General features: G+C 38.8%; 1 protein-coding gene across 1 annotated transcript; it reads right to left on the reverse strand.

The window, feature by feature from the left end:
* Positions 1–9,046: 9,046 nt before the first annotated feature.
* LOC149185361 (uncharacterized) lies at positions 9,047–13,726 on the reverse strand. Its single transcript, XM_089415637.1, has 3 exons — positions 12,478–13,726; positions 9,631–11,991; positions 9,047–9,120 (listed from the first exon to the last, which is right to left on the reverse strand). The coding sequence occupies exons 1-3, from the start codon at positions 13,724–13,726 to the stop codon at positions 9,047–9,049; spliced, it is 3,684 nt and encodes a 1,227-aa protein (XP_089271763.1).
* Between the last annotated feature and the right edge of the window lie 590 nt (positions 13,727–14,316).

Below are 14,316 nucleotides of genomic sequence, written 5' to 3' on the forward strand. Positions count from 1 at the left end.
AGCTCTTGTACCCTGTATGCAATAATCTAATCTCTAGAACACTGATTTGCAGAATCTGATACTAGCAGAATAACAACAGTAAGTAGGGAGTACTCAACCTGATATGATAATCATAGGTAGAACAGAGATGAACTCTGCTTCTTACTGACTTGGTTCTAGAATTCTAACATACTTTAACAACAAGGTAAACAATGTAGGCAATTATATCATCGCTTCATCAACATTAGTATATATAAACCCTCAGTTCAAGTAGAGACAAATTCAGTTAATAAACAAAACCAAGAATTTGTATTAAGTTTTATTTTGTTTCACTGTTGAGAAGATATTAATTTCATTTAATAGTTGATCTACTCCATGAGAACTCCCAAAATGGATCCCTTTTATAGCAACAAGGTGACCATCAGTAAGCCTCCCAGCATATATAGTCCCACAAGCACTATGTCCACACTTTTTTTTTGTAGTAGCAAAGATTTTAGTGGCCTTCTCCAACATCTTATAAGAGAATAGATCAAGTTTGAATTCTTCAGAGTGCATAGGTAGAAGGTTTGCAAGTTGGCTTCCTCCCTGGACTGTCTAATTCAAAAATTAGATTATCTATGTTGTTTGTGTAAAGCAAGTGCAATAAGACTTGCTGCCACAAGTGTTGACGAAGCTAGAAGCCTAGTCACAAGGACTATTCTCTTTGTTTCATTGTGATCTCTTCGACAGTCCTTATCGTATGACTTCTCACCATGCTTTTTGCATACTCTTACGTATCCAATGCCTTGACAGAACTCATCTCCTTGATAGCCATCTTTAGAAGCACACCTCACATTGTCAGTTACATCTACTACATGTTGATAGACCACATTGGGGTCATAGTGAACATCATCAAAAAGTGCCCATAACACCCAATTCCTACTTAGCCCACATTTTGCATCCAAACGGGTCAATATGGGTGTGAGTTCCAACTAATGAAACGCTGACACTGCAACTAGGAGAAGTGAGAAAAGTCATCATCTCCGTGGTGCCATATTGTCTCATTCATAAGGGGATAGCAAAATGTCCTATCAAACATGCACTGCTCATTGCAACTCTACATATAAGGAATATTGCACTTCAGTAGACAATGTGGAGTGTTCTTGCAGTCAGATAACTGGAGAAAGTTTCTGACAGAAATTGCATAATTCTTCATGCCTTTGACACTGAAGCCCTTAAGGTTTTTAGGATAGGAAGATTGCAGAGGATTGATGATGATCCCATCTGATGAGAAACTTATAGTAAAGGTTGTTCACTTAATCCTCATAGTATTGTTATAGAATTGCAATTTGAATCCATCCAGCTGACAATGCATTGAATTGATATAGAAAGGATATGGAATTGAGGCATTCCCACAACTTTCATTGCATTTCCTTGTGCACTGGGCTATGCTAGAAAACACTCTAATTGAGAAGACCTGAGGCGGCCATGAACCCAAAAAGCCTAGAATAACAAGATAGGAAAGGATAATACTTATTTGTCTTGAAAGTTACCACATCATTTTAAGGCATGCTAAGACAATATATACTTCCCAGAATAACAAAGCAAATACGCATGTATGTTTTGTATATCCACCTGGTTTTGAAGCCTGCGATGGGAAGATTTTGCCTTTGATATGATGGCAGCGTTCATCCTATGCTCATTACCTACTCTAAACTTCCCCTTTCAGCTTCACTACTCCATTCGATTGCAAAGTCTACAATGGTCCGTATCAAATCAACCCAAAAGTAGGACAATCATGGCTCAAAATATATATGCATTCAATTTCTTTGTTCATACTTTTTTTTTTCTTGGTTCTCGACAAGACAAGAGGTTGAATAATTGCTTAGACATGTAGTAGCCTGTCTTTCATAGTGTGCTTGATTAGTACTTCATTGTATGTCCACAACCACCGAGTATATGATATATATATTTACTCAGCCTACTACATATATATACTACATATCTATCCAAATACCAAAAATGACATTTTGGACATGTGGGTTCAAACTTCTTGCATTTGGGTCATGAAGACATGACTAGTGCTTCATTGTTGAATCCCAACAGCTACTGTGTATACATCCTAGTCTACAATATACACATTGGGTATATCACCAAATCCTTGAAATGAAATATTTTTGCATGCGGGTCAAGAGTCCTATATTTCAGTCACCCATTCACAATATAAAATATCAGGGAACCACCACTTTGATACAAGTGCCAGAATTCAAGTGCCACTCTAATAATATGTTTGTTTGCACCAGAACCAGGAAGTAGTTACACTGACGCAGATGGAATTCAAGTCCATATCTATGCAATTAGTGCAATAAAACATTTATTTTGCACAGATTTTTACCAATCTGACAAATATTGCAACGCTTTGACAATAGCCATGAATCATTCCAATAAAAAAATACATTATAGACCCAAAGAGAAGGTCTTCATTTTTGTCGAAACAGAAATATTACCAACTTGGTGAAAGTTTTCTTTGAAAAAGATGGAAGAGGCTACAATGATTTTGGATCTTCGTAAACATTCTTGGCGACTGCTATGTGCCAAATTGTAAATTGATAAGACGCGACAATCGTATGACGTCTTAAGTGGATATTTAATAAGAACAAAGCTATGTTTGAGCTTTGAGCAACTTGAAATAAAATTGAATGTCTGAATATAGAGGCATTTGGTGCTACTTGTGCAGTTGATCCACCCTTTGTTAAACTTGGGGAGCAAACTTGAGAGTGAGACCATTTGTACTACCTCAACGCATATTCTTAGTGGAATTTTAACAAACACTTCCCTTGCAAACTCTAATCTCTCACTAGGAATACCACTTCCATTGCAAACTCATATGCGGGTGTTGTCATTGGCAGGTTGCAGGTTCAAACCCCACAGCAGTTAGCTTTCACTAGATTGCATGGCCCACTAGTTCGATGTGCATGGTAGTCTTCATGTTAGGTGGCTTCCTATTTTGACTTGAGTTCACTTTTGATAGTGTGTACATTGACTTTCCTGCCCTACTTCAAAGTTTCCAAAATGGGCACATGAACTTAAAACACTAACAAAGGTGACCCAATCTATTTTCATTTTTTCCAAAAACGTTTCTCTAAAAATATGTAGGGTTTTCTCACCATACCCAACTTGGGCATATGTTGCCATCATTGCATTCCAAGAAACTACATTCCTTGTAGGCATTATATTAAATAATTGGTGTGCACTCTCTAAGGTGCCAAACTCGTAATGATTGATGTCCATGAAATGGCATCTCACATAACCATTTTATCAAATAGAAGGTGTGCATCATCTATACTCCAACACATTTAGTATACATGTCTACAAGGGAACTCTCGAAAAATACATCCAATTCAAGTTCACTTATGATTATCAAGCCATGTAGATGTCTTCCTTGCTCAATGGAGTGTAAGGTAACAAGCATTGAGGGCACTATTGAAGGTAATATAATTCAGCCTCATGCTAGACCTATGCATTTCACGAAACTATTGGAGGGATTCCTCACTATACCCATGTTGGGTGTAGATCCCAATCAATTTACTCCAAGAGACCACATCCCTCTCAGGAATCATATCAAACAATTACCTTGCACGCTCTAACCTACTGCATCGGGCATATCCGACAACCAAAGAATTCCATGTGAAAACATTAGGCACGCAGATGTGATCAAACACTTGGATTGCATCCTCCTTTCTATCACACTTAACATACATTTCAATAAGAGCAAGCTCTAGAAAGGCATTTGATTCGAATCCCACTTTGATTACCTTAGCTTGAACTTGTGCACCACACTACGAACACATCAAGTTGGCACATGGATTTAGACCACTTGTCAATGTAAATTGGTCTGGCCTTAAACTTGCAAGCTTCATCTAAAAGTAAAGCTTCAGAGTCTCCTTATTGTGGCCTTGCTGGGAAAACGCTGAAATGATTGCATTCCAAGACACAAAATCCCAATCAAGCATTTTGTTGATGAGTTCAACTGCATCTTCAACATTTCCCCTTGATAGCCCGGGGTGGAGATCTTTTTTTGGATTCCTGATTGTTTTTGTTCTTGAGCAACCTCCTTATGCCCTAGAATCTAGCTTGGGGGTGATTGGGCAGCAAGAAAGACCACAGTGCTGCCCAATCTATGGGTAGGTGGAAAAGCTTAGTCCCTAACTCAGTTGCCCATTTTATCTAGGATTAGTACTTCTTATGATTGGAATGTGCATTAAACTCTAGGTCGAATTCAAGGTATGAGGCATAATCTTTTATAAGGAAATATATCACTGATGATATTGCTTGATAGTGCATGAATTAATTTGATGGTTGTAAGAGTTCAATTACAAGCCTATGAGTTCAGTCTTGAAGCATACATAAGTACAATTTGTGAATTAGATATGCATTGTTTCTTGTCACCTTACAACCATTATCACTATGCATTGATAATCATATCAACATTTTGATGCAATCAGTGATGGCAACTTGTAATTTATCCTTGTTTCTTTCTATCCTAACTATGACATGCAAATAGTTGCAACTATTGTATATCCTGAGGTCTACTAGAAAATGCAGATTTGGTAGCAAACTTTTGGGGGTTGTCATCTTCTGTTCCACAATTGGTATTTTTATTCACTTTATCCAACTTTGATTTTTGTTATCCAATGGTTTTACCTACAAGCCATTGACCATTGTAAGAATACATCTGGCGTAAAGAGAATTGAAAGGCTTACATGCAACCTATAGGCTTAATTACACACACACACACATATATGCATGTGTGTGTAGCACCCACAGACTTCATGATACCTAAAGGAATAAATACTCACATCGGTAACATCGATCTTTTTTTATGTGTGACTTGCAGTTTTACCCAGTGATTGAAATAAGGGAGCAAGATCTCCATCTACAGGAACTTTCACATAATCTTTCTAACTCTAAACCTTTGACAGTTATTAAAGTTTCCCTCATTGTAGAGGGTGTCGATGACAAGAAAGTGAATTATTTGGGAAGCTAAAGTCCCAAAAGTGTGGTTAACGCTATGTCCAAATTCTATAATTTTGCGCTTTGGTTTCTAAACTATCCTGCAAGGTAGATATCTCCTTTCATTCATTTCTATCTTCATTTTCATTTTCTGAATGTTGATGAAACTGGTTTGTCGCTAATAAACTGACTCAGCTTGTAAAGCTCTATATACATCCAAAAGATAATGTGCACAATTGAGATTATGATGAAATGGAATGCATTATCCCAATGATTCACGATTGTCACTGTTATGAATATTTAAAAGGTCTTGAAAGTGTTACAATTGTTGGATTATTGAGCGCTTAATACTTTTTCTGGTTGGTGACATCTTAATTTAAATTTAGCTTTTATGACTCTTTAAATGGAACAAGTGTCCTTAAAGTGAATTTGTAAGTTTTGCACCTTAACCAATTCTGAATGATTAATCATTCAGTTATGGACTTGAAGAAACAATGCCGACTGCTAATTGTCAAATTGTAGTATGTCACCTGTGAGATTTCCCGTTGAAGTTTGTTTAGCTTGAAAGTGTTTCATGCACCTTAATCTAAATGAAACTTATGTTACGTATAAGTGTACCTTCTTATGTGGTTGTTTGATGGGTCCCCTTAACTTGTAGTTGAATTTATCCTCCTTAATCTTCGCTGCCACAAAGATATCTTTTTCTTTTGATTGATGTGTCCCAAATGAGAGGGAATGCTCCTCTATATATACAATTTAGTGGAGTTGAGGGGATGTGACTTTTGATCTTCTTAAGCCGACATATAGTTGAGGCCGACCTAAATAATTTACATGAGAGAAACATAAATTCAAAATTCCACTTCTACTTATCCAAATTTGATGATATTTAGATCAATTTTGGTCCTCTCAAAAAGAGGAATTCAATGCCACAATTATCTAGCCCCAAAGGAGCTGTTCAAAGTGGAATTTGGCCCTAGTTTCCATTTTTAACAAAAATAACCATCAATACTTTTTTATAGCATTTTAGGTTGAATTCACAATAGTATGCTAAAAAGTTTCATTTCAATGTTTGGAAATTAGGATATATAAATGTGACATATATACTCTACATTTTTGGGTTATCTCTTTTTCAAATCTGAGCATTTTTAGGCTACATGTTAATTGTTTGAACTTTGAACCTTGAAGAAATTTTTGAATGGACTCTGTAAGGCAATGGTACCATATATTGTGTTAATTCAAAGATTTGACTTCCATATTTTCACAAAATACAATGATCTCAATAAATACTTATATGTATAGATACTTATGTTTAGGATTATATATGTGTTGGAGCAGTTCCTTTATGTTTTACTATAATCCTGATGTTGACAAGTTTTAGTTGACTTTTTTCATCAATTGCTCATAGAATATGCAAAAGGAAATGATTGTCAAAATGTGGCAAAAATTACATTTCTTCTGATTTATTTTTTTATTGTTCATGACAAGATAATCATGTTGCAACAATGAGTTATCCTACAATCTGTTTCAATTTGTGGATTTTTTTTTCCTCCCATTTTTTTACAAGGATGTAGATTTCATTTTCATGTTGATGGTTTTTGCATGAATCTTATCTAGCCCCAAATGATGGTAATGGAGTGGATCTTGAGAAGTAGTCATGGACACAGACTCTATCAGTGGTTAATGTTACAATACCACTTCCACCTGGTATCAGAAAAAGTTTAATGGTCTGTGACATAAAGAAGAGTCATTTAACGACATGGTTGAAAGGGCAACCTCATGTCTTAATTGTAAGTCATTTATTTGCGTTTCTTAGTTGTAAGTCATCTGTTTGATTTTGAGCTTTATCAGATCAATTATTTCACTAATCCAATATGCATGGCTTGTATTTCTCACCCGATGTTAGTTACTTGACATGGTTGATATAACATTCAATTCTAGGCCACTTTTATTTTAAGTCAGAGATTTTATTGATTAAAATGATGTTCGTATTTTAATTGATTTAAAAAAGTTTTGTAAATTCCACGTGGACGTTATTTTTTCAGGGTGAGCTCTTTGCACCAGTAAGGTCAGATGAGTCATAGAACATAGGTATACAACTAGCGCATCTTTGGCCTTTGTTGTGTATTTTTTATTCTTTATATCACTGATGGATGGTTATTGATTGATGTAAAATAGAGGATGGGAAGGTCCTGCCAATTCTCTTGACAAAACAAAATCAAATGGAGTGGTAGAATTGTGTTTTAAAGGGTGAGCCAAAAATAAGTACTTGAAAGGTAGAACTTGAGAATAGAAAGCTATCTGATCTGGATCTAGAGACACAACAAACCCTGGAAAAAAATGATGGTATTGACGAGTCTTCCATGCAAATAAGCTCTAATTGTTAGACCACTGCCCAAATTTCAGTTATCTGCAATTGCAATAGTGACTCTAGATTTATTTGTATGAATAATGACTTTGGCCATTGTCTTGTTCGTTTCCTATTAAATATTTTTTATTTTCAAACTCCAACTAGTTTGTTGTTTTTGAATTAGTTACCGGAGATTCCACAGTAAGAACATTTTTCTGCCAACGTTTCAAATCCCAACCGAGATCCATCATCAGGACAACTTGAATGCTTTGATAGAAGAAGAGCAGTTTTTAGGGTTTAAATAGAAATGAGGAGAGAAAAGAGGGGAAGGTCGGCTCTCAATTTTTGAGAATTCGACTGCCTCTTGATTTAATTGATTTATTTAATTAATTAATTAATAATTATTATTATTTTTTATTTTTTTTAAATGAACATAATTATTTTAATTATTTTAATTATAATTATTAATATAATAATTAATTATATTAATTATTATTAATATAAAAATTACTTATTAATATAATAATTAATTATATTAATATAATAATTAATTCTATTAATATAATAATTAATTATTTTAATTATAAATAGTTTAAAAATTAATTACTAATTAAAATTAATTATTTATTTAATTATTAATAATTATAATTATTAATTAATTGGATATTAATTGATCATTAATTTTTTTTTTTTTTTTTTTGAAATGGTCGGTTGCTATATATTATATTCTGAGAAAAAAAAAAAAACAAGGATTTCGGATCCTCTGGTACATAGATTGCGCAAACTGAGAGGGAGCAAGGGGTTTACAAAATGTGGCTGCCCCCTTGGTCCTTAGATTGCTTTTTTTCCTACTGTTAAAGACAGCGCTAGTATAGATTCTAATAAAGGAGAATAACAGAAAAATACATTTGAAATTCATTCAGTCAATCATGATGTGTTGGATGTGTCTTGCTGTTGATTCCTCTGGCTTATCCTCTTTGGCTTCATGATTGACACTGGAGGAGCTGGTGGCGATGGCGTTCTTTTCCAACCAGAATTTCAGAGTGGAAAGTGATTCCTCGACATGGCCGCAGCGGTTTGTGAGCTGCTCGAATTGCTCTTGGAGGGAGGTCACCCTATGCATGAAAAGCTGGATTTCTGCTTTATACTTTTCAGTGTTAATGCGGTCCTGTTCAAAAAGTCTCCTGCTGTGCTCGTCAAGACGCCTATCGTGCTCTTCTAGTCTTGCATCCAGTAGACCTTGCTTTTCCTCTAACAATGACTGCTGAGTCCTTATTTCTTCTAGCTCAGCTTGTAGATCAGCACAGTGTAAACAATCCTCACTGCGCGCCATTGATGGGAGAAAGATACGATAGTGGAGATAGTTGAAAAAAAAAGTCCAGTGGGCGGGAGAGTTTAGAGCGTTATTGTATGCTCTGACTTGGAGACAAGATTTGGAGACGCTGTCAGAGGAGACAGTGCTTCCCGCTTCCAGAGCAACAGGAACAGATGGGAGATTGGGCGGAGGATAATTGCACGAGCCGAAAAGAACCAGAGGTCTATAGGAAGAGAGGCAATTGGGGCAGAGGGGGATATCAGAGGTGAGGGCGGAGAAAAGGAGAGAGGAGGGAGCTGGGGAGAGCTCGCTGAAGAGGCGGGAGGTGTGGAGACAGAATAAGAGGGGAGATGCTGTAAACGGCGGGTAGAGACGGTGAGAGGAGGGCGCAGAATGAGAGGATGGAGGAGCAGCTAAATGAGCCGCCCTGCAGAAAAGGGCTTGGGCTTTCCTGAGTAACACCCTGCAGAGACTAGCTTGGGCATTCCTGAAAAACACCGCAACAGAAGTTAAAATGAATTTAAACAAAATAGAATGGGGCGATACCAGAGTATTGTTTCTCCTAAGATTCTGAGTAAAAGCGCCTGCTTCAAACCGATGTTGCTGCTCTGTCGCTTGATCTTGATTGACAAATCTTTGCTTGTTGTTGCCCACATTTATAGGTTGGATCCAACAATGGATAGCATGCCTAGCTGGAGTCGGACTCTCAGAAATGGTGAGATATTTTCCCAAATCTTTCATGCAATCTCCATTTGCTGTATTTTCAGTCCTTATGCCGGCGCTGTATTGATTTATTTTTCCTTGATGACAGGTGATTCTCTCTATCGAGGCTCGGATTTGACTGTTTATGCATATTATGCTCTCTGCGATTTGTCCTGCTACTGTGGAGACCATGCCCTTCGCACACTTGATGATCATGCGAATCTGGGCGGTGCCAGGATTTTCCTGAGTCATGGCAGGGGTTGAAAAGTTTCTCTATTGTTGTGCCTTAGCGCACCTTCCTGCTTTCCCACTGCATTATTCGCGTGCTTGTCTGCTTCCATATTTAGCGTGCGAAGAATGTGATAGAGTTTGACGTTTTCAAAATGTTTAAGGAGGAGTTTGATTCGCTCAATGTGTTGCTGGAGATTGCTGTTAGGAGATCGCTGATTGTAATTCATGAGGTGAATAAGAATTGAAGAGTCTCCAAAAACTAGTGCCTTTCTGATACCCATATTTTTTAATTGTAACAGACCTTGATAAAGGGCTAAAGCCTCTGCATTGTTGTTTGTTTTTCTTCCCAAGCTCCATTCATAACTGCAGATTTCATCCCCTGACTCGTTTAATATTACTCCTCCCACTCCTGCTGGTCCTGGGTTGGACTTTGATGCACCATCGAAGTATAGAGTTGGACAGTTACTGCTCTGAATCCACATCTTATAATCCTGAATTGGGAGTCTAATTTCCCACTCCCTGATTTGTTCATGCTGCTGTCTGTCAGTTCTCTGAGTATCCTGCTGATGGCCTGGTCGGTCTAGTATGTGCCTGATAACTGATCTCTCTTCCACTGAGTAATCTGCTGCTTTGATTTTTCCTGTATACTTTGCTGCAATTGTCTCTTGCGCCAAGATGTGAGCTTTGTTGCATGTCATTCGAACATTACTCTCTTTGTTTTGGAAGATCTTTTTATTTCTTGTGAGCCAAATTTTCCATAGAAGGTTATGAGGTATGATAGCCCAAATTCTTTGGACAATCTTGCTCCTCTTGTCTTTCCATGGGCAGTTCCTTCTCCATTCATGAATTGTCTCTGAAATGTTCTGTGGGGATTGCCATTTTATATTGCCCAGGTTGGACAGATTGATCCAGCATCTCTTCGCGAAGGGGCAGTCAAGGAACAAATGTTGAATTGTTTCCTCTGCTGAGCAGCAGTTGGGGCATCTTGAAGGACCGTTGATCCCTCTCTTTCTTAAGTTTTCAGATGTGAGGACTTTGCCTTTTAGCAGCAGCCATGTGAAAAATTTAACTTTGGGAATGGCCTCGGATTTCCAGATTGTTCTCCATTGGTTCCAAATGGGAATCTGATAGGTGCTATTACAGATATATTGATAGCCAGACTTGATGGTGTAGCTTGAACCCGTGGGATCCCATCGAAATCCGTCTGCTGCTCCTTTTTTTATGGGTGCTCTATTCTGAAGATTTTTTTGGAGGGCTTTGAAGTTTGCTTCTAGATTTGAAGGGATGGCTGGAAATTCCCAATTAATCCAGGCTCCTGTGTCTACATCCCATTTTGATATTTGATCAAGCCTCTGAATGCCTTTACTATTGAGATGGAGAATGAAAGGAATGGCTTCTTCTATTGTATTTAGAGGTTGAAGACCCATTATCTTGTCAGTAGCATAGTTGATACTGTCCCCTCCTCCAGGGATCTTTGAGGTGTTTTGATTCAGGATGGGGATTGCTTTCTTGCAGAGATACCAAATTTTGGTGGAATCTCTGTTGGGAATGTCTATTTCAAGAAGTCTTTGCCTTTTGCCGTTAAGGTATTTGCTTTCTATGACCTGTTTCCACCAGGCTTTTGGCTCATTAATTAACCTCCAAGCCATTTTGATCCCAAATGCCAAATTTAGGATTTTAGGGGCTCTAATTCCCATACCACCTCTGTCCTGAGATTGAATTACACTTTTCCAACTGACCAAATTGAATCTATTTTTTTCTTTTTTCCCTCCTTGCCATAAGAAATTTCGGAGGGCGGTTTCCAACTTATGATGAAATGTAGCAGGAGCTTGATAAAGAGTAAATCGATATAGAGGTAAGGAGGATATACCTGATTTGAGCAGAATTATTCTGCCTGCTGGATTGAGCCATTGAGTTCCCCATTGTTGGATCTTCCTCTTGACTTTGTCTATTATTTCATTCCAAGTAGCAGCTTTTAAAGGTCCCAGGGTGACCGGCATCCCAAGATAGGTGAAGTGATCCCAGTTTGCTTTGTAGGCAACTCCAAAAATGTTTGCTATGCTGTGAGCAGTTTGGTTGGAGATATTCCAGCCAAAGATGCAACTTTTTTGAAAGTTGACCTCTCCCCCTGAGTACTCCATAAATTGATCGAGGAGAATCTTGAAGCGCCTTGCAATGGTAGTGGAAGCTCCTCCAATTAGCAGAGTGTCATCAGCAAATTGGGAGTGGTTGATGTTCTTGACTCCGTTCCCGAATTTGATGCCAGAGATGAGGCCAACTCTTCTGTTATGATCTAGAGTACTGCTGAATGATTCAGCCATAAGAATAAAGAGATAAGGGGAAAGAGGGCAGCCTTGCCTTAACCCTCTTGAGGATTGGAAAGCATCACAAGGGCGCCCATTTATGAGAGGCGAAATCCAAGGACCTGAAATACAAGCGGCAATGGTGCTAATGAAGGCAGAATTGAATCCCATTTTCCTCAAGACAGCAAACAAGAAGGAGTGTCTTACTCGGTCAAAAGCATTGGCTAAATCGAGCTTGAGAACAAAACCTTTCTCTTGTCTTGAAGTGCTGGAATGAATGGCTTCTTGGACCAAGGTGATTGTGTCATGAATTTGCCTATTAGATATGAAGCCCCCTTGATTTTCAGATATAAGGGAAGGAAGGAGGGGTTGGAGTCTAGAAGCTATAATTTTCGTGAAAATCTTATAAGAGGAGTTACACAATGAGATTGGTCGAAACCTGGAGAAGGAAGTGGGACGATTTTCCTTGGGAATGAGGGCGAGGAATGTTGAATTTGTGAAGCCCCCCATTTTCCCTTTTCTTTGAATTCCCCTCAACATCTTTGCAAGGTCTTTTTTAATCAAATGCCAATGATCCCTGTAAAAAAAGATTGGGAACCCATCTGGACCTGGAGACTTGTCCGGTTGCAGGGTCCAGATAGCTTTTCTGATTTCCTCCTCCGTTATTTCTCGGTTTAGGCTGTCATTCGCCTCTGGAGAGATGCCTTTCGGTAGATGCTGTAAAAGCGCAGAATAGTCGGTTTCTTCTTGATTTTCCGTGAGGAGGCTTTTGTAGTGAAGGGAGGCAGCTATTTTGATGGATTCTTGGTCGTTATGTTGGCTGCCTTGACTGTCCATAATAGTATTGACATTGTTTCTTATCTTTCTGACAGTGGCTTGCTTGTGGTAGTAAGCCGTGTTTTTGTCGCCTTCTTTCAGCCATAGCTGTCTTGATTTAATTCTCCACTTGATTTCTTCCGCTCTCTTGATGTGCATTAGCTGCCCTTGAGTTTCCCATTCTTTGCTTTTCAGCTGGTGTGTGAACCCTTGATCTTCTATTTGTTTTTGGATTTCCTCCAAGTCCTGCTGTATTTTTTTTCTAATTTTTTCTGGCTCTTGATAGCTGACTTTTGCCCAGTCTTTGAGGGCTTTTCTTGTGTTTCTGATTTTTGTTTCCCATATGTGGCTTGGAGAGCCTTCTACATGATGTTTCCAGGTTGCTTCTATGATAGCCTCAGCCTCAGCATTGTCTCTCCACAAAGTATTATACCTGAACGGAATTGGTCCCAACTGAGAATGGGAGTCCAACGTTAAGAGGATGGGAAAGTGGTCTGAAGCTGTGGCACTGAGAATTTTTGTGTGACCAGCAGCAAAGGAGGAAAGGAGAGAGACGTTAACCAGAATTCTGTCCAATCGTTCCATGATATTGCCTGGCCCCAACCTTCTATTATTCCAGGTGTATTTTCGATTTTTTGGGATAATATCCATCAATTCATGTTCGGACATTATCACTTCCATCTGACTTCTGAAGGGGTCGGAGGTGAAATTGCCCCCTCTTTTCTCATTCGCGTGGAGGACTAAGTTGAAGTCTCCAGCTAGTATGACATTTGTGTTCTGCTCGTTATCTATATCTTCTTTCAGATCCTTCCAGCACTGTTCCTTTTCTCGATAGTGATTGGGGATATAGACGTTGTAAATGATGAGATCACGGCTCTCTTCTTTGTTACTAAGATTAGTCCTTAACCAGTTTTGATTAAGGACGGATGATTTGCAGTCCCAGTGTTGATTATTCCACATGGTTGTGATTCCTCCAGAAGCTCCTCTGGAGTTGCTACTGGCCCCTGAGAAGTTTTTTTGGGCATCTACAATTTTCTGCATTTCGCTTTGACTTTGTTTGGTTTCTTGTATCAGAACAATTTCAGGTCTTTCTATTTGGAGAAGATCTCGTAAGGCAGCTGATTTGGAGGGGTGCCCCATACCCCTACTGTTCCAAGATAAGAGCTTCATCATGAGGCATTCGAGCGGAGAGGTGCTCGCCTCTCATGGTCTTTTCCTGCTGTTTCTTTTTCTTGGGATCCTGTAATGAAGGAGTCCATAGGGGTTTGGATCCCAAGGGCAATATCCTTTTGCGTGCTTTCTTCCCGATGCTGTTTGGCTGACTTTCTTCCTGGTCCAAGCTTCTTGTGGAGGTCACTGGAGGCGCCAATGTCTTTTGAAGAACTTCTGGTAGTTCTGGGAGGGGGAGGGTCAGAGGAAGGGTGAGAGAGGATCGAGGTAATCAAGGGAGGATCGGACAGTGCCAGAGATGGCTGGTCAGGTTGAGGATCATCAGACGATAAAATAAGGAAAGGGTTGGAAGATGAGGGGAAGGAGGGTTCTTGGGAAGGTCCTGGAGGATTGAGAGGGGGAGAGTTGGGGCGGAGGGAGGAAGAGCCCGGATGTTCAGAGGATGGTTCTTGTTTGGACGG

The sequence above is a fragment of the Pinus tabuliformis genome, chromosome 3_2, assembly GCF_031772625.1.
Source record: "Pinus tabuliformis cultivar Carrire ecotype Pingquan chromosome 3_2, CPIR1, whole genome shotgun sequence".
Taxonomy (NCBI): domain Eukaryota; kingdom Viridiplantae; phylum Streptophyta; class Pinopsida; order Pinales; family Pinaceae; genus Pinus; species Pinus tabuliformis.